The 17,864-nt window shown below is 32.5% G+C and overlaps 3 protein-coding genes across 4 annotated transcripts; 1 reads left to right on the forward strand and 2 right to left on the reverse strand.

Moving 5' to 3' along the window:
- Nucleotides 1–225: 225 nt before the first annotated feature.
- Nucleotides 226–4,945, reverse strand: LOC123209400 (probable calcium-binding protein CML48). Its single transcript, XM_044627452.1, has 5 exons — nucleotides 4,485–4,945; nucleotides 3,899–3,945; nucleotides 2,957–3,132; nucleotides 1,017–1,035; nucleotides 226–709 (listed from the first exon to the last, which is right to left on the reverse strand). The coding sequence occupies exons 1-5, from the start codon at nucleotides 4,894–4,896 to the stop codon at nucleotides 599–601; spliced, it is 765 nt and encodes a 254-aa protein (XP_044483387.1). The 5' UTR covers nucleotides 4,897–4,945; the 3' UTR covers nucleotides 226–598.
- A 962-nt stretch (nucleotides 4,946–5,907) lies between these two features.
- On the forward strand, nucleotides 5,908–10,073 carry LOC123208753 (DNA polymerase epsilon subunit 3). The gene is made up of 3 exons (XM_044626267.1): nucleotides 5,908–6,145; nucleotides 6,467–6,585; nucleotides 9,690–10,073. The coding sequence occupies exons 1-3, from the start codon at nucleotides 5,970–5,972 to the stop codon at nucleotides 9,833–9,835; spliced, it is 441 nt and encodes a 146-aa protein (XP_044482202.1). The 5' UTR covers nucleotides 5,908–5,969; the 3' UTR covers nucleotides 9,836–10,073.
- Nucleotides 10,074–10,219: 146 nt separating this feature from the next.
- On the reverse strand, nucleotides 10,220–16,812 carry LOC123208752 (heterogeneous nuclear ribonucleoprotein Q-like). 2 transcript variants are annotated; one of them, XM_044626266.1, is made up of 10 exons: nucleotides 16,601–16,812; nucleotides 15,191–15,206; nucleotides 14,120–14,570; nucleotides 13,911–14,027; nucleotides 13,519–13,659; nucleotides 12,464–12,637; nucleotides 12,024–12,231; nucleotides 11,762–11,937; nucleotides 11,284–11,369; nucleotides 10,220–10,526 (listed from the first exon to the last, which is right to left on the reverse strand). In XM_044626266.1, the coding sequence occupies exons 3-10, from the start codon at nucleotides 14,534–14,536 to the stop codon at nucleotides 10,373–10,375; spliced, it is 1,473 nt and encodes a 490-aa protein (XP_044482201.1). In that variant the 5' UTR covers nucleotides 14,537–14,570; nucleotides 15,191–15,206; nucleotides 16,601–16,812; the 3' UTR covers nucleotides 10,220–10,372. The 2 variants fall into 2 exon arrangements, with proteins under 2 accessions (XP_044482201.1, XP_044482200.1); XM_044626265.1 differs by lacking the exon at nucleotides 15,191–15,206 and having other exon boundaries at nucleotides 16,601–16,809.
- Nucleotides 16,813–17,864: the final 1,052 nt, after the last annotated feature.

Here is a 17,864-nt window from a genome sequence, read left to right on the forward strand (position 1 = left end):
ATAACACTATACTTCCCAAATTTGTATCCCAATATCAACGTTGTTAAGTGATGTAAAAGAAGAAGAAAGACAGCAAGACAAAGAAAAAATATTTGACTATAGAGGAATAGGGAAGAACAAGAAGGGGGAAATATCCCCAAAAAAAAAAAGTTGAAGAATCAAAAAAAAAACAGGACACAACCCTATGCGAAAAAATAAGATATAAAACCTAAATAACTCATAACATAAAAGTCGAAAAGTACTTCTTGCTACTCTAAAAATCCATCACTGGAAACACCAGGTATCATCTGTTTTTGTTTCAAATTTACACATGGAAAACAGGATCAATTGGACATTTGGTTAAGGCTGCAATGTCATCAGCAAAAACATCTCTAATTGCTATTTGGTTATCCATCTGTAGTTTCTCTCTAAAAGGGGCATAATAAATCAAAGAAATCGCTATCACACTTGCTTCCCATAAAAGAGAAACCTAACTCAAACTTGCATTAAGTATTCTGCACACTCAACACATATCAATACACAAATTCTCCTTCGACTCATACAACTGTTCCCAAGCACTGAAAGGATCAAAGTGATACAACATAAACTACCAGAAAAGTCAATCATATTGCACAATAAAGGGAATGACCATAGACATGAATGAGTCATAAGTTAATGTTGCTGAACCAGTGTAACGTGAATCCTTCTCCTTGAACTTTTCAGTCAAACCCTAACATCACAATAAGTTCACAATATCACATATTGTAAAAACATTAATTGAGTTTATGCAATTCGATTTAATTTTGGGTATGCTTAACTAAACTTTTTAAGAAGCACAAAGATTTGAAAAACAGGGCTTCAATTTTGTACATGCACAAATTTTTAAGATGCAAAGAAAATTACATACACAGGTAAAAATGATGGTTAGGGAAGATTGATTCATCCATTATAATTAAATAGGAAAGGTAACTAGCAAAACAAAGAATTGCATATGCGAATTCAAGAGCTTAGCAGCTACTAGAAATTTGAGGACTCACCTTTACAATCATCCCACATCTGCATGTCCAAAAAAACAGAAATTTGTTATCAATAAACATGTTAAAACTCTCACATGCAAAAATAATAACTAAATAAGTGTTGGAGATTAGCCCCAGTTTAGGAGATTTCACCTTGATTGGAAGGTTTATTATTTTTCAATATTTGTATTGATTGTATACTTCCTTTTTTTGTTTTGTTTCCTAATGGTAAGAAAGCTGTTTTTATAGCCAATGTAGATGATATCGCAACTAATATAGATGATTGCACATAAATTATGAACCTTAAATGTCACTTGAAGGAATAATTTGAGGTTAAAGACCTAGGCTCTATGAGATACTTTTTTGGTATGGAGGTAGGAACAAGCAAAAGAAAGACTTTTATCAATAAAACTATAAACACTTATTTTGGTAGGTATACACTCGATGTATCTCATCATGTGATTGGTGATTTTAAATTAAAAATAAAGTAACAATCAATCACATGATGACACAAATAAGTATATACATATTTATATACTCAAAGTGGGTACGCAAATGGGTATATATAGTATTGCTTGATTTTTATTTCTCAAAAAAAATACACATTAGGCCTTCTAAAAGAGACATGAATATTGCGATGCAAACTCACTAGTACACCTTTAGAAAATACCTAGAAGTACAAAGGTAATGATGATGATCCTCTAACGGACAAAAGATGATACCAATGATTGGTAGGAAGGTTGATCTGCATATCTCTCACTTGACCGGACCTTGTATGTTGTGAGTGTGATTACATATTTAAAAAAATCAATTTAAAAAAAAATCATTATTAAGATTTGAACCCGAGACCTCATCTATAAAATGTAAATATATATACTATCAAACTAAACAAATTTTTATATTAAAATAGTAAAATTATATATTTAATAATAAATTATACAAAATTGTTTTAAATATTATTTTAAATAGTTAACCCTCAGACCTTGATTGGACTGCCCCTTCCACCGGATCGATATCCGGCCTAGTTCTGAAAACATTGCATTCACCTACTTAGACACATCCCCACCTTAGCCATGAATATCTTGAGATATCTAAAGGAAGCCCCTGATAAGGGGTTGCTATTTCGAAAGAGTGAGAATAAAGGGATAGTTGGCTTCACTGATGCAAATTAGGCTGGATCTCCTGAAGATAGTAGGTCCACGTTAGGTTTTTTAACAAAATTATAGGATAATTTGGTGACTTGAAGAAGCAAAAAGCAGTCATGGTTACCCAAAGTAATGTCAAGGTTGAGTATAAGGCAATTACTCAAGGAATTTGGGAGTTGATTTTGGTTAGAGAAAAAATCTTAAGGATTCACAGTTGCTCAAAACCAGCCCTAATGTTCTCTATACTGACAACAAAATCCGCAATCAGTACTGTTCATAGTCTAGTTCAACATGATTGTATAAAGCATGTGAGGATAGATCAGAACTTCATTAGAAGGAAAACTGAAGACAAAAGGATTAGTCTAACTTATATTTCATTCACAGGACAAGAAGCAGACATCTCGACCAAACCCATGTGCAAAACAGGTTTTGAGTTAATCACAAGCAAGCTAGAAATGAAAGATATCTATGACCCAACTTGAGTGGGAGTGTTAGAGATTAGCCCCAGTATAGAAGATTTCGCCTCGATTAGAAAGTTTAAATTTTACCTTGATTGGAGATTTTTTTATTTTAGGATTGTACAATATTAGCATCAATTGTATACTTTCTTTTTCGTTTTGTTTACTATTTTTCAATTTGTACTTCCTTTAGTTTAGGATCTAAATCATTATTTCAGATTTTCTTTCCTCTAGTTTAAGATATAAATCATGTATATAATGTCACTCGAATAATAAGATCAAGTTGGTTGAAATTATTCAAACAGACAAGTTTGTTTCAATAAGTAAAAGTAGTAATATAATAAAATGGGAGCCTTACTCAACAAAATTGTCAAAACTGAGTTCAGTCTTCCCACCATTTCCATTCTCGTATTTGGACATCAAAACTTGGAGGACTGAAGGTGGCACTGCATATCCAATACTGTAGAGAGCATCCTTCAATTCCAACAAATTGATTTTACCACTTCTATCTCTATCATATCTCTCAAATATACCCTTCAAGAACAAATTCCATAGTCAACATTAGGCACCAAAAATTCAACTTAACTTTTCACAAAGTAGAAAATGGCATTAAAAGGAAAAAAAAAAACAGATATTAAAAGAAATTCTGTAGGCATTGAAGTGCATCTCGATCTTCATTTAACATGCACAAGGGGAAAGGTGTCCCAAAAAGGGAAAATGCAACACATTTCAGAAGTTAGAAGTGTTTTGAAGAAGCACACTGATCTATCTTCACCTAGAAGATCAAATTCACAATGCAACTGTTCCCCTCTATTTGTTGTTTTCTTAGTATGATTTGATACAAGTACAAGAAGAATTTGACAGCAAAATAAATAAATACATGCTCCACAAAGGTCTATAGACAACCATGCCAAACAACTGCAATTACATAACATTGTAGTTTCTAATGCTACGACTCAAGCATTACCTTCCTTAGTGTTACCAAAAATTTCAATTTTATTTTGCATCAATTGGCCTTAGTAGAATTGATACAAGTAATTTTTCAACGAATTACTGAGACATTAAGAATTGCACAGTTAGACATGCACCGCCATGAAGTTCATGGGAAACCTCCCAACAAAAGAGAGAGAAATTACATTTTTTCCTGTTCATCATTAGTCTCTGTCATGTACTTGAAGATAAACAAAAAAATATGAATGCAGTACCATAAATATTCAATTTCAAATTATTTCCCCAAAATTTTCCCCATGCCTTAAAAAACGGATTATTTAAAAGGATTAATAAGATTAAAAAGACTCACTCGCCATTCACCAAGGCAACTCCACAAAGCAGCAAATTCCTTGGGCCCTGTCACAGGAATTTTACTTTCACATCAGATCACGAAAAAATTTCAACAAAGTGAATCTGAACCAAACAACTGTAAAGCCAAAGAAAAAAAGAAGCAGAGCCTGTGCTTTTGTCAACTGGACGAAGTAATCAAAAGAGAAAGACAATTTGGTGTAAAGGTGAAAACCCGTGACACATATAAAGACACAATATGAACACACTCCAAAGAAGTAATTTCAGATTTGAAAGTCAAATTTAATTTTGACACTCGAATACCATGTCATGAGTGCATACAGTTAATCAAAATTCAGTCAAAACTTATCACCAGCAGTAATTCTCCAGCTCATTCAACAGCCTGTCAACTAATTACAGAGTATATACAGATCCGGTCAGAGTGGGCATTGGTTCATCGACGGAAAAAGCCAATATCTTTTGCAAATTCATGATTTTCTTTAATAGAATTTTTTAGGGCTTTCTTCGTAAAGATGCTCGAACTCTAAAAATGGCATAATTCAAACTCAACATAAAACCAAAAAATAAGAAAGATGAAAAGAACAAACCGATTCGCAAATAAGAATCATGGGGATCCTTGAAAAGAAAGATGAGCAGCTTTATAGTTCTGAGAGAAAACCCCTGGTAGCCATAAGAGAGAGCTTGCTGCAACTCTTTATCCTCAATAAAACCACTCCGATCTCTATCCACCATCTCAAAACTCCTTATAACATGCGGATGCGTCCCAGGAGGGAACGAATAATGGCCATAACTCGGCGCTTGTGGCTGTGGGTAGCCAAAACCCGGTGCTTGGCGGTGGTACGACGGCTGAGGCTCCGGTTGGCCATAGTAGCTTGGAGGTGGCGGTGGCGAAGTGGTGGCGTTATAGGAATGGGTAGATGGTTGGGCGTATGAATCCGGCAGAGAGGGTGCAGAGGGAGCGTAGGATTGGGAGGAGTAGGATCTACCATAAGATTCCATTTTGAATGAAACTTTCGGAAAAGAGAATAGATTGATGGGATTATTATTACGGTGGTTCCAAATTATCCTATAACTAAATTAAAAAATAAATTATTTAAAAAATTGATTTAGGTAACAACTTAAAAAATATAAAAAAAACAAATTTTTAATTTGATTATTAATTTATCTCATTTTAAAAATTAATTAATCAAAATGAACCGTTTTTTAAAATGTTAAATAACAAATTAATAAAATAGTAAAAATATTTTCAAAAAATAGAAAAATAATAAAATACGACAATTTTTTAAAATTCAGTTTAAAAATCTGTTAATCGAAAATTTGGTTTAATTAATTGATATTTTCGATTCAATTTAAAATCACTTAATTTTTAAACCAGTTTAATTTTAATTCATTTTTTTAAACTAAAATTTTGATTTGGTTTAAAAAATTGACAAACCAGTTCGGTTAATCAATTTTAAACACCCCTTATTATTATAAATATGTAAGTAATACTGATATACTCAGGAAGACCAAAAGACTTATTTCTGGTATCGTCTAACTTTTTTCAAAAACTCAAACACTCACTAACAAATTAAATTTTATTAAAATTTTTAATAAAAATTATAAATAAAATTATTATTTAACAAAAAATTAAAAAACTAAAATTTCATTATATAATCTCTCCTAATTTATAAATCTAACCGTTTTACTGAAGTTTGAAAAAATGGGGGGTGTGGGGGTTCTTGGGACGTGTTTAACCAAATTCAGTTGTCGTCCGTCCGGCTGCCCTGCAACCTTAAACTCATCAAAAATAGACAAACCGGATATGATTGAAAAAAAAATTGAGTTAATTAAAGCTTTATATTAAAAAACCAAAATTCTGGTGGGCAACGGTGCAACAAACATTGGCCTGCACCGTCGCCCTCAATTTGGGCCAATTTAGCCCAACAGTATAACAAGCCCAATTTCTTTCCGCTGGGGTATGACAGTGATGGCGGGAAACAAGACCTTATATTAACAATCACAATTTTATTAAAAACCATTAAAAAAAGCCCCCAAATTTTGAACAAAAAAATCAGAGGTTTTCTTCAGAGATGGAAACGGAGAAAGTGGTGTCGGAGATGGAAGAGCTGCCCAAGACTATTGTGCGCAGGGTGGTTAAGGATAAGCTCAATGAGTGTTCACCCGACACTGAGATTACTGTCAGCAAAGACTCCCTTCTCGCTTTCTCCGAAAGTGCCCGGATCTTTATCCATTACCTCTCTGCCACGTGAGCACTAGCTTACTATGCCGTCGTTTCATTTCATCCATTTAGGGTTTTTATATTTTCTTATTAGTTAATCCTGGGAATTTTTATTTTTTCGCGCACATGCTCAATTTTTCTTTCTTAGAAAGTTTGGTAATTGGAAATTTTATCAAGTGGGTATTAGTTAAATTAAGTTAAATCCTTGGGATTTGATGGCTTTATGCAAGCTCATTTGTAGTTTTTGCAGGATGACATTGGTATTTTAGAAGAAAGTTTTTGTTAAGAGAGTTTGGGTGTAAATTTTTTTTTGTGAGCTAGTGTTTATGGGATGAAAATTACTTGCAGGGCTAATGATATATGCAAGGAGTCGAAGAGGCAAACTATTAATGCTGATGATGTATTAAAAGCAATTGAAGAAATTGACTTTCCTGAGTTCGTAGGCCCTCTTAAAGCTTCCCTTGATGGTTAGTCAATATTAAAGTTTTAATTTTTATATTATTATCTATGCCTTTCCAATCTTGTCATTTTGTATATGTTTAAAAGAAAGTAAATATTAAGATTTGTGGCTTAGTTAAGTCCATGTTTATCTTGTGGTTGGATTTACTCATTCATATGGTGAAGGACCTTCACTGATTTTGTCTAGTTTATCAGGTTTAATAAGAATGGATGATGAGAAAATGTAGGAAAGTGAAACAAAGTTCAACCAAAAGAATTTATCTAGAGAATTCTCTCAAAAAACTGGTGCTCAAATTTTGTTGAAATTATGAGAATTAGACTATTTATTCCTCCTTGCTTAGCTGTATTTATAGGTAACTAAATTTGTAGGGAACCTTCACAAAATTTAAAGAAAGGTGCTCCTGTTGATAATCATATCGATTCTTACATGTTATACATCCTCTAGGACTTGTTGATGTCTATAATTTATTCCTTTTTGTATGTAAATGTTTGAATGAAAAGAATGTTATACAAATAACAATTATTTGACATGTAAATAGAATAGAACTATAGCTCACATAATTCCCTCATATTACTCCTTGTTTTAGGCAGGAAATTATCAACCGGTAATACAATAACTCAAGAAAAATTGATGCGTATCTTTACTATACCTACTCAATTGGCTTGCAAAGGTTCCCTTATCTTCAATTGAAAAGCATAATCAGTTTGAGAATAAGAAATGGTTGCTTTAAAATAAAATTTAAATGTCTTTTCTCTATTTACTATAGGTTGTCTTTTCTGCAGTCTTGTTACAGATTAAAATTAGTAGATATATCATGATTAAGAAAGATATCCGCTATTATGGAAATTCTAAGAGAATCAAGTTCAAACTTTTTCTTCAGAATAAAGAGATCCCAAGGGTCTTTCATCAGGAAAATAATTAAATTTTTTCTTGATTCTGCATTTTTATCCACTAGATTTTCTACATTATCTAGTTATTCATAGATTTCTCATTCCTTGCAATCCAACCATTGAATTATTTCTCCTCTTCCTTTTGAAAAGATGAATCCTTTAGTGAAACCAAAGTGTTCTTTAATTGAGAAATGTTATGTGTATATACTTTTGGTACACAATTTAGATACACAGATGATCTGTTATCATGTGATTGAATGTTACTTTATCTTTAATTCAAAATCATTCAATCATATGATGATACATTATTTGTATATCAAAAGTGTGTACCCATAGTTTAATTGTTTTTAATTCTCAAATTGGGGGTAAGATTGAATTCTCCATCTTGCATCGTATTTTCTTAGATTTTAGAATCATGCAAATTTCTTTGAAAGCCATTTGTATCTTATCCACGTTGATCAGAATTAACATTGCTACCAAAATCTTAAAAAGTATTGGAATTTACTTGCATTGAGGCTAGTTTGTGTGTGGTGAAAATAATGAAAATTAGATGAAAAAGCTAATCGAGTGCCCTAAGTGAACGGTTGAGAAAATATTTTTGCCATCCTCTGAATCAAAACCCTCTTGAAATATGCTATCTTAGGGATTATATTTGCAACTGCACTAGAAGAAGCCATTATATACCATGTCCTTGCCATAATAGATTTTTCAATATGAAACTATATAGGGCAAAGAATTGAAGCAAATTGAGAGATTAAGGTGAAGAACATGTGTTAAGAACGTGCATTTGTAGGTAAGAAGTCTTTTTTATTGTCCAGCTTTTTATTGGATTACTACATATATGCTTTATAAATGAATAGTCTTGATATAGTTATGAAACAGATGTAGTATGCAACAAACATATTTGTGAATATTGGCACAAATTTTCTTACAAAAAGAAATGTAGTCTTCACTTCTGCCAAGAAGGCATAGCAAAAGAGGAACATCAATTGCCATTTTTTATTATATTACTGGTTTATAACCATATCTATAACTTGTAAGGGGAGAATTGTGTAGGAGTTAGAATTGTTGTATGTAACAAGTAGTTGATATCTGTATATAGTTCTTTTTCTAATGAAATGATTGAGTAATAAGAAGAAGAATTGTCCATGTTATCAAGTGACTAATATGCATAAAATGTAAAAGATAACATTAGCAAGAAGAGCGTTTCCCTTCAAATTTTGTATCCATAAATATACCTTAGCACAGAAAAATAAAGCCTTTGTGTGATTTATAACATTTTTGCAGATTTGACCATTGGTTTCTTCCACTGATTTCTGCAAACCTTTACTATTTTTGGCTTATTTTTTCTGTAACTTTCCTTCATTTTCTCACTTGGTCATACTTACTAAATCTGATAAAATAACACAAAACTGTAAAGATATGCCATATAGAATTTTTGGCCTTTGCAGTGCTTGTGAGTTCATTTTAGAGCCATTCAAATTGTTAATATGTCAAAGCATATAATTGAAGAAAGTAATTGGCATTCATTTTTACTAGTGTCCATAGTTGTTATATGGTTCAAACACTTGAGGATGCAAAAAATAATTGTTACCATGTTTTAGGAAATTGAAGAAAGTAATTGACTTTTCTTTTATGTCTTTTTAGAGTAATTGAATAGTTTAGCTACCCGACCCGGTATCCTTCTCGTTTATGTGCTTTCACTATGTGCCCCTATGGTTTAGTATTAGATACTACTTGATATCTACTATTTGACATTATTAATTTCATAAATTCGGATCGTTTTCAATGGATACATTTGGTCTATAATCAATTTCATAATCATTAATGGAGTTGTCAATTGGAAGCTTATCCTCAAAACCATTCTGTTTGTGCTAGCCTTTTGATCATTTTAAAAAATTAGAGGACTTGCATTCTATGTTTGCCTAGCAGGTCATATTATCCTTATAATGTTTTCTCTTTACATAAAACATAGCTTTGAAAGTACAATTTTATGTGTTGATGATATGCAGACAGCTAATTATTGTTATGCTCACCGTTTAATGTTTGTGGCTGGCACCACTTGAAGACCTGCAATATAACTGTTCTCATGACTGTTTAATTCTTTTTCACGGTTGGAACCTGAAAATCACTTGTAAAAAAGTGCAAACCAATTTACTGGTAACAGTTTATGGAATTTCTTCACACTCAAAAGTCTTTAGGAGTTCTTGTTTACTTTCAGAGTTTAAGCAGAAAAATGCTGGGAAGAGAGCAGTAGCATCGAAGTCAAAAGAAGAGAAAAAGAAACGTAAAGTGGAAGAAGAGCGGGCAAAGTCAATTGCTGAAAAGAATAAACAAGATAAAGGAGATGAAGACGATGAGGAGTAGGATGAAGGTAGAGGAAGCAATGTGCATGACTGTTATCTACCTTGCCAGAGGGGTGAATTCTATGGCATACTTTATCAATACAGCTTCTAGCAGGTTAATCGTTACGTTGAAAAGCATCAGTTATTTCATTTGTTTCAGAGATATCTAAAAGATCATGTCTTTTTTTGAAGTTGGCATATCAAATATTAAGCTTCCTGTAAACTCAGGAATGTTTATTTGAACAATTTAATTTACCAAAGATGATGAACGAAATGGAGTAGGAAATTGACACTGATACAGCACAATATTATCTCACTCACCTGCATATGCTGGAAATAATACATGTATGCACCATGGACAGAATCATCAAAAGCCAAATAACCATAGCATCAAAGAACAGAAAAATGGAACTAAAAGACTAATACCATGTACGATCATATTGTGTGCCAGAATTCTAAAACTCTTAATTTGGTTAGAGATGCTGTCATCTATAAATTTAATAGGTATAGAGCAGATACAATATTCCCATCCATAAATTTAAGCATTTAACAGATGCCACTAATAGGGGCGGTATCTTTGTCCACGACCTCCATCACTGCCATGCCTCCCCCTGCTTGAATTGCCACCACTCTTGTTCCCACTACCGCTACTACTCCTGCCACTATTCCTATGATGTGCAGGCAAACTCTGTGGCTGAGTTCCAGGCTGCTGCCTACACGGACAACAAGATAAACAGCTTTCAGTCAAAAAGGCACATGGAACCAGTGTTTCAAACTAGGCTATATTTCTCTTTCTTAGTAAAATATTACTATTTTATGGGTATACAATAAACATATTCATTTCACACTGGCAAATTCAAAATTTTTTAGAATGACTATTGAAACAGATTTGCTTAAGTTGGAGCATTGGATTACTGCACTGAGCAACCCACAGTCACCATGATAAATTCATACAGGTTACCACACCTACCATGTCTTACATTCTGAGATCATTTACAAAAGTTGCCTGGTTTTTACAGTGGGTCTAAATAAACCAACCTAAGAAATATATCTTACTTTACTGAACAGTGCCACCAAGATCAGAGCCAGTTAGTACTTTCAAAAATAAAAATCAGTGATCTTCAACCAGAGCAGGATGTGCTACATGTTTTGAAAATACTGGTAACCTATTCAACACTAATAGAGTGTTCTACAGGCCTAACAAAGCAGGAAAATAAAATAAAATAAAAGCAAAAAGATGCATTTTTACAATAGCAGCTGATTGCATCCACCTGCCAAACTAATCACTGGACAGTAAACACTAGAGCTGAATGAGAGGTAGATAAAAGGGTGTTCATAAGATATCTCTTTCCCTGATCCTAAGATGAAAACATATACAAAAGTGTCCCACTTTGTTATAGGCTTAAGGGACTACATATAAATGAAGAGACCGCATGAAGTTGAAAGAAAAAGGTATATGTTTGTGCTTACAGGACATATCCAATCCGCCCATCAGGCAGAAGCATTGGCAACATTGCCATGCCAGCAGGAGTTGGTCCCCTTCCATAGATCATAGGCTGCAAGAAATATGATTTTCAATATCAACTGAGCCACAAATGAACATAATAATAAAAATTAAAAAAGGAAAATAGAGCAATCTGTTATCTTAGCACTGAGTATTCACAACAAAGGTTTTATATATAAAAATGAAAACCCATTTCAGCATAAGGAAATCATCACAAATGATAACAAGTAAGAGTCTTACCATTCTTGAAACAGTTTTCAATGATAAAATGGCCAAATATACAAGCATATTCCACAATTCCATGGAAAATCATAAAGCAACTAGCAAGATTATCAATCACTCTTCAGAAAGGCTTAACACAGATTACAACAAAACTATACCATCTAAGCAAAGTATAGACACAAATTGTTAAACCATAAAATTCATTCATAGATATCTTCTCACCTGTGCAAGAGGTGCAGCACCAAACCCTGCACCTAGAGGGCCATAGGCCCCCCCAGCCAAACCATAACCAATATGAGGTGGATAACTTTGAAGTAAACTTGGCGTCTGAGAAATCGATCCTCCAGTAGACTTCTGATCTGCTTGTGGCTTTGCAAGAGAACATTCCAAAACTTGGCCTGTCATTCAGAACAGCCCAGCAAATATAACCAACTAATTCATTTGCTACTAGAAAATAATTTATACTAATTTTCAGAACAATCACCATCAAGTTCATATTTCTCAGTGTTCTTCAGCGCCTTCATCGCACTAGACCTCTCTGCAAAATGTACAAAACCAATTCTATTCTTTTCCTGCCCAGACTTTGCTGGTGGGAGAACCACTTTTGTAATTTTCCCATGATGTTCAAAAAGCTTCTTTAACTGATCCTGAGTTACGTTCTTTGGTAAATGCTTCACATAAACTGCCTTCACCTGCATAAGACAAGTTGAATGATCCCATCCTTCAGAAAGCAGAGGGCAGCAGAACAAAATTCAAGAATGTAATTTCAAAGAAATGGACAAAAAAGCATGGCTGCATGCAAACAAAGTTTACCAGATAACAAAAGTTAACCTTGTATATTAGGGGAAATTAAAAGTTCATCAGAATGGAATGGTAGTAGTCTGGCAAAAATTTCATCTCCAATGGAACATGATTAAACGATACCTGAGAGGCACTAGAAGAATCAGCATTCCTTGGGTCAGCCCAGCTCACAGTTGGAGCATTACTGCCTAATTTGAACTTCGAGTTCATCATCTTCTGTCGCGAGTATTCAGCGCATGCATGGTTGTGGTACTCAATAAAAGCAAAGCCTCTGTTGTTACTTGAATTTTTCATATCCTGTTAAAGAAAAAGATAAAAACAATTAGTTCATAAGAAATAAATCCTGAAAAGAAAAAGATAATAATTTTATTTTAAGAGATTTAAAAATGCAAAATAATTTCAAAATATAAAAGGGTATGTTTGATATTAAATCCAATATACTTCCTACATTTTAAAAACAAAGAATCTTTGTGAAACACATTTGATTCAAATTTTTTGAAAATTGTTTTCAAACACAATTCTAAAAGTTATTTTAATTACAGAAAACAAGAAAAAAAATCTCTTGGTATTTTCTAAAATAGTGTTCAAAAAGAAAAAAAATACTTATTTCCTTTTTTATAACACTTAATATTTTACAATCCTTAATATCTTTTTCAAGAAATTTCATTAGAGAGTAAAACCCATTGTACTGTTTTCACATATCTCAATAGCGGTCATTGATCTTTAACATCCTAGACTCATTTTTCATCTCTATCAACTTTCAAATCATGTTCTCAATATTCACTCACTTATTAGTATCATATTATTAGATTGATTATCAATCCCAAAATCAATGGGTAAAAGATATATTAGACCTTTTTAACCATATATAGAATATTTGTTCATATTATATACTCTAATATTATAACTGAAAACATGATATGATTGTGGCTGTTGAAACTTATTTTTTATAGAAGATGAATCTACTTATATCTGACTTATTCATCAATCCACTATAACGTCGCTAACAATCTATTAAATATAACATGACAAATTCTAATCAACTGGAGTCAAATGCATAAATATGATAAGAAGTGTGCATTGTTATGAGGTCTAAAGATTTGTTCATTTGAAAATTGTTCATAAATCAAATTCAACAGGCTTGAAACAACCAATTGAAAATTGTTAATCACTCTAACCTTCACCAGTTCCACACCAGCAACTCCAGGCCCAATCTCTGACACAACCTTCCTTAGATCTTCCAATCCCCAGTTTCTAGGAATATTACCAATGAATAGTCGGTGCTTTGCTTGAGATGTAGAACATCTTATTTTTTTGCCCTAAGGGAGAAAGAGATTATAGGAAGGCACTCAGCTACTACAAAAAAATAAAGATAAGTATTCAAAATAACTACTAAGAGAGAAGAGAAAGAAAGCAAGAGGCAATGAAAATAAAAAAGAGAGTAAAAATATCATATGCCCTCTTTGGTTATATGTTGAAGATAATAATATACAACCTGCCTTTATATCATCGCATAAATATATTATGAAGACTAGGAAACATAAATATGATGCACATAAGGATATATCACCTTAAATTCAGCATTATTCAGCTCATCAATCGCTTTGGTGGCCAGTTCTACATTTCTGAAGGTCACAAATGCAAAGCCTTTGTTCTCACTCGAATCTTTGCCTTTCATTATTCGAACCTGCAGTTAAAAATAATAATAATAATAATAAAATTAAACTCTGTTGACAAAAGCACAAAACAAGGTACTATAAATATAAAACTTGAGCTTACCTCAGTAACTTCTCCTATGGCCTCACAAAAACTCCTCAAGTCATCCTCAGAAGCATCATGAGGAATGCCACCAATGTATACTTCAGAACCGTGAGGAGGAAGAGCAAGAAGCTCAGCATGTTTTTTCTTCTCATCCTCATCTTCAACTTTCATATCATCACCATTAATGCTTTTCTGTGCATCAACTTCATTATTATCATTATCATCCTCCTCCTCTTCCACTACTTCTTCCACCTCCTCTTCTATTTCTTCCTCTTCTTCTTCTTCTTCTTCTACCTCTTCATACTCATACTCTTCTTCCATGTTCTCCTCAGGATCATTGTCTTCATCAAGATCAACCTTCTCACTAGAGATGACTTGCTTTTCAGATTCCTCTGGCTCAGCAGCAGACGATGTATTTGCCTTTTCCCGTGGCATCTTAGGTATCTAATTGTAAAAGCTTGCAAGGCAACTGTGAAGAAGGTACAGAGGCCAGAAGAATTCATGGGAAGAAGTATACACATATTGAAAGGAGGTAACAATATGAATGGCCAAAAGGAGTTGCAGAGCATGAATTTCAATTGATACAGAGACATGAGATAAGTGAATCAAGGGAGTTGCAATGTAAGATTTTTTTTTAACTAAAGGTATAGTGATAACATTAGTAGCAGTAATAAAGAGACAGGCAAAAGAGATTGCTGAGTGATAATTATGAGGCTTATGAAGGTGGTGCAAAATATCAAGAAATCAATTTGTTGAAAACAGAACAGACTGCTGCCAAGAAAAAGCCAAAAGAAAAAAACAAAAGATATTGGCAGTCAAGATTTATTTAGGTTCATTTAATCCCATAACAAAAGTGCAAATGGCAAGGAAGTGGTATGTAGGAGATAAGAAAGTACTATTCAAATATCAAATGTAGTACGGAGAAAATTTCAATGCTTCAAGATAATGCAAAGTGATACAGCAAAGATGTTCCATGATTTTATAGGGCCATTCAGAAATAAAAAGGATTAAGACTGCTGCAACAATCAGTCGAATGAAATGACATTATTGTCCAGCGTCTAATATATACCAGTTCCAAACTAAACATACCAATCTGCGCACCTTTCTGTGACAGATTAAGAAATAACAATTTTATCAGAAACCAGGGATGCATATAACATGCTTCGGACAACCAGTAAAAGACCGCCCTTACTAGTTTAATGAAGATAAACAATAAAAACATGGAATTTTCAAGCAAAGAATAAGAGAATTAACAAAAAACGTAAATAATATATATATATATATATATATATATATATTTTGCTAGAACAGAATAGATAAAACACACTATTAACAATTAAAAGAACAACAAATAATTAAACTAAAAATTCAAATTATAGATAGGTGCCATGGCAGTTCATCTCATTAGTGTAACAACAGTTACATGTTCCAAGTTGCAGAATGGAGCTGTGTTCTAAAGCTAAATTCATTAGCATAGCAAAAATGAACCCTATGTTGTGCAGATTACTTAGAAACCTTGCATAAGTAGAATGCAAATACTTTATCAGCATATCAATCACCCCATACTTTTTTGAAAATCTTCTTAAGATTTCTATTTGAGGCAAAAACATCTTATTGTTTATTAAAAAGAATTAGCACACGAAATACTAATGCATATATAAAGGTATGCAGTCATATATCTAATATATAACTAAACTAAAATCACCATTCAATGAACATAGGAGCTATCTAAATTATAAACAGAAAAGTTGGATGGCTGCAATTAGACATGAATATTGAATAGGCCTACTGCCAAACTGAAACTCATTTTATACACAGGCCTATGCAAAACATGATAAAGTTCAAGCTCATATCCAATTTCAAACCCAATATCATTTCTAGTCCAAGAAAGAGTAGGACGGTGACACTTGATACAACATTAAACCTGGCGCCCCCTCCCCCCCTTACATAAATTCACATGGATAGCAGTAGCAGAACCCTTCCTCACATTAGACAATTTAAAACACCCTCCATAACATTTTAAGTCTAGCACCACAGCTTCGTAAAAAATATATCAAATTTACATTTAGCAGAAATTGATACTACAAAAAAAGTCCCAAAATACTATCTTTCCTATAACCCACTATGATATTTACAACCTGAAAAGAATCAACCAGATGCAGGATTGTTTCATCTCGAATTTCTTTCTTAAAAATCTAAACTTGAGGAACTAAAAGTTAATTTCTTTCTGGCTGAAGCATGCCCAGAAGAAAACAATAAATGAAAACAAAAGGCTCATAATTTAGAACCACAATTGTGTCCATTGAACAGCAACCAGCTCAAATTCAACAAAACAACCTCTCCTAGACCTAAACTTCAATAAAGCCAAAAAAAAAAAATGAAATCATTCAAACTAAAAAACTCATTTCTCGAAGAAACATACAAAAACAAAACGCAAGCTGCGCACATAAAAAGCATACAATAAGAAAACACAATTATGAAGATAGAGAGAGAAAGTACCAGAGGAAGTAAAAGCTGATAATAGCAACGGAATTGGAAGAGGCAAACAAATGGTGGTGGGTGTTGAAATGATGGAGGGTTTCCAATTGAGAAATTTGGAAGGAGTTACAGAGGAAAAGAACCCTAGAGAGAGTGAGAGCGATGTTACAGTAATAATAAATAACAGCAGCTTAGTACATTGAGAATGGATATCCGATTGATCTATGCACATATTAAATGTTATTTCCTGTAATTATCAAAAACAAGATCTGCGTATTTAAAATGTTAGGCCAAAAGGTGAGGCGTGCTTTGAAACTTTCACCCTCCAACATTTAGCTTACTTAAAACTTTTGGTCAAAAAATTGTTCCCACCCAAAGTTAGGTGTAACCTGAAATTTTTGTTTTTTAATTTTTAAGAATTTAAAATCTTACCCATAAGTAAAATTATATTAAAATTTTTAATTAAAATTAAGAATAAAATTGTTACTTAACAAAAAAAAAAATTTAATTAAAGTTTTATCACTTTTTTCCCTTTTAATTTTAAAATTTAACAATTTTCTCATATCCAAAGTTTGAAAATTAACAATTTCACCTATAAGGTTTTAAAATCATCATCAGAGATAGCGAAATTTGTTGTTTCCAACCACGTTCATTCTCTCATCTGAGTTATCTTTTTTTATCGATTAAATCAATATCTCTAATTAAAACGATTACCTCAAACAAAGTTAATTTCATCTTTGTCGGAGGAAATCACTATCATTAATGGGTGAGAAAAACTCAACAAGAGGAGATAAGCCAAGAGGGAAAGCCAACGTGGTTGAAGTCGACTAACTTTATCGTCTCTGACAATAGTTTCAAAACTTTAAAGGGAAAATTGTCATTTTTTAAATTTTAAGTTAAAAAAATTATTAAATTTTTAAACTGAGTAAAGGAGAAACACAATAATACTTTAGTTTTTTAAATTTTTTATTAAATAACAATTTTATCTTTAATATTAATTGAGTTTTTTAATAAAATTTTGTTTATAAATGAAAGTTTGAATTTTTAAAAATTGAAAAGTATGAGTTGATTTACACTTAACCTTGGCTAGAACAAGTCTTTTAGCCAAAATTTTATTAATCTTTTGTAAATCATTCATATATGTTTAAAAGCCAAATCACTATTTTCCACATTTTTTATTAAATAACAATTTTCTCATTAATATTAACCTTTGATGGGAATAAGTCTTTTGGCCAAAATTTTTATCAATCTTATGTAAATCATTCATCTACGTTTAAAGGCTAAA

Source organism: Mangifera indica, chromosome 2 (assembly GCF_011075055.1).
Source record: "Mangifera indica cultivar Alphonso chromosome 2, CATAS_Mindica_2.1, whole genome shotgun sequence".
Classification (NCBI taxonomy): Eukaryota; Viridiplantae; Streptophyta; class Magnoliopsida; order Sapindales; family Anacardiaceae; genus Mangifera; species Mangifera indica.

What these genes read in the sequence shown, in the direction of transcription:
- LOC123209400 (XM_044627452.1), bottom strand. Translation starts at nt 4,896, where the DNA reads ATGGAATCTTATGGTAGATCCTACTCCTCCCAATCCTACGCTCCCTCT. An exon ending in TGATTCTTATTTGCGAATCG is followed by an intron (nt 3,946 to 4,484) that starts GTTTGTTCTTTT and finishes TTCCTGTGACAG; the next exon opens with GGCCCAAGGAATTTGCTGCT. An exon ending in GTTGCCTTGGTGAATGGCGA is followed by an intron (nt 3,133 to 3,898) that starts GTGAGTCTTTTT and finishes TTGTTCTTGAAG; the next exon opens with GGTATATTTGAGAGATATGA.
- LOC123208753 (XM_044626267.1), top strand. Translation starts at nt 5,970, where the DNA reads ATGGAAACGGAGAAAGTGGTGTCGGAGATGGAAGAGCTGCCCAAGACT. An exon ending in ATCCATTACCTCTCTGCCAC is followed by an intron (nt 6,146 to 6,466) that starts GTGAGCACTAGC and finishes AATTACTTGCAG; the next exon opens with GGCTAATGATATATGCAAGG. An exon ending in TCTTAAAGCTTCCCTTGATG is followed by an intron (nt 6,586 to 9,689) that starts GTTAGTCAATAT and finishes GTTTACTTTCAG; the next exon opens with AGTTTAAGCAGAAAAATGCT.
- LOC123208752 (XM_044626266.1), bottom strand. Translation starts at nt 14,536, where the DNA reads ATGCCACGGGAAAAGGCAAATACATCGTCTGCTGCTGAGCCAGAGGAA. An exon ending in TGAATAATGCTGAATTTAAG is followed by an intron (nt 13,660 to 13,910) that starts GTGATATATCCT and finishes TTTCTCCCTTAG; the next exon opens with GGCAAAAAAATAAGATGTTC. An exon ending in ATTCTTCTAGTGCCTCTCAG is followed by an intron (nt 12,232 to 12,463) that starts GTATCGTTTAAT and finishes TGTCTTATGCAG; the next exon opens with GTGAAGGCAGTTTATGTGAA.